Source organism: Penaeus monodon, chromosome 15 (assembly GCF_015228065.2).
Source record: "Penaeus monodon isolate SGIC_2016 chromosome 15, NSTDA_Pmon_1, whole genome shotgun sequence".
Lineage (NCBI taxonomy): Eukaryota > Metazoa > Arthropoda > Malacostraca > Decapoda > Penaeidae > Penaeus > Penaeus monodon.
The window spans coordinates 28,450,580-28,452,198 of record NC_051400.1 but is presented as its reverse complement, the minus strand read 5'-3'; the positions used below and the strand labels follow the sequence as shown (position 1 = coordinate 28,452,198).

The window sequence follows — 1,619 nt, the reverse complement described above, 5'->3', positions numbered from 1 at the left end:
CCACTTAATATTTTGTAAATAAAAATTGAATTGCATTTGTTTACGTGTTCTATATACCCACTGTAAAAGTCTTCATCGTCCACTTGATTTATATGAAAATTTTCCCAGCAGGATGGTTGGAGTAACATGGCTACTGTTGGGCGCGGCGCTACCACTGTTTTGGGCATATTCGTGGTGTAGACACAGATACTGGACAAGTAAAGGTGTGCCCACTCCGCCTGTGGTCCCCTTCCTCGGTCATGCGCATAAGTTGTTTATCCCAGCTAAAATGTGTGACTTTGAAAAAGAGGTAATAAATGTATTGTTTTCTGTAACTATCGTGTTATTGATCGGGCGTCACAGTGGTTAGCAATAAATATTTGTATAATTCTTTATAGATTTTCGTCCCTCCACTTTTAACAGGCTTACTTCAACTATGGTGGATCAAAGTTCTGCGGTCTCTACTCCTTCCACGAGCCAATGTTATTTGTGGGCGATCCAGAACTTATAAAGCATATTTATGTAAAGGACTTTGACCATTTTATGGACAGAAGGCCCATAGACATCGCGAGCGAGAAGGACAAAGTAATGGCCAACATGTTATCTCTGAAGACAGGCGAAGAGTGGAAGAAACTGAGAGCCATCATGTCTCCCACTTTCACTTCAGGCAAAATGAAGGGGATGTTCCCGCTCGTGTGCAAAAAGGCCGACCAACTCGTCTCCTTCTGCTTGAAGGAAGCACGCACGAAGCCTTTTGTCGACATGAAGTATAATTTTGGCCGCTTCACCATGGACACCATTGCTTCCTGTGCCTTTGGTATTGAATGCAATTCACTAGTGGATGAAAAGCCAGAATTTGCTGAAAAGGTTGATACTTTTTTCAAAGTTACACCAGGAATGATATTGAAACTTGTTTTCCTGAGTGTATTTCCTAAACTTGCCAAAGTATTTAATATGAGATTTTCAGTACCAGCAACTGATTTCTTTACGGAAGTTACCCGTGAAACCATGCGAGCGAGGCAAAGTGGAAATAAAAGAGGAGACTTTTTGGATCTCTTGCTAGAGGCAGAAATCTCCACTGGCGATGCCGAAGGAGTCCCTGCAATGCAAGACAATATCTCATCCAAGTCTAAGCAAAGTGAGTAGTCTGACCTTAAAAGTAAGTGGATTCACATGCAGTTTGCAATGTTTACATCTTACAATTTACATTTGCATCATACAATTCAAAATGTCTACGTATATTTTACAGCGTTTACATCGGTTACACCAGGTAGTGACTAAAAGCGGATACTTTTCATCCTCGCAGAACTGGATGAACTTACCATCATCTCCCAAAGTGTCATGTTCCTGGTCGCCGGTTACGATACCACGGCCTCCACGCTGGCCTTTGCGTCCATCCTACTTGCCAAGCACCCAGAGATCCAGCAACGCCTTCGTCAGGAGATCAGTGAAATGGTCGAGGAACACGGCGACATAACCTACCAGGGGATTATGGAAGCCAAATATCTTGATGCTTGTATCATGGGTAAGTCTCCCAGATTAACTTCTGCTTCAGTGTCTTAAATGGCAGGCAGTAACATAGGAAAGAGAAAAACACAAACTGGCAATTCATCCCAGGCCGAAAAACTCTCTATATGTTC

General features: G+C 42.6%; 1 protein-coding gene across 1 annotated transcript in view; it reads left to right on the top strand.

Annotated features, from left to right (window-relative positions):
- Window positions 1-1,619, top strand: part of LOC119582298 (cytochrome P450 3A7-like) — a gene marked incomplete at both ends in the record, with an annotated part of 14,602 nt that overhangs the window by 8,113 nt on the left and 4,870 nt on the right. Inside the window, 3 exon segments of the mRNA XM_037930512.1 lie at window positions 112-289; window positions 403-1,117; window positions 1,286-1,504. Of these exon segments, the coding sequence (XP_037786440.1) occupies window positions 112-289; window positions 403-1,117; window positions 1,286-1,504 (1,112 nt within the window).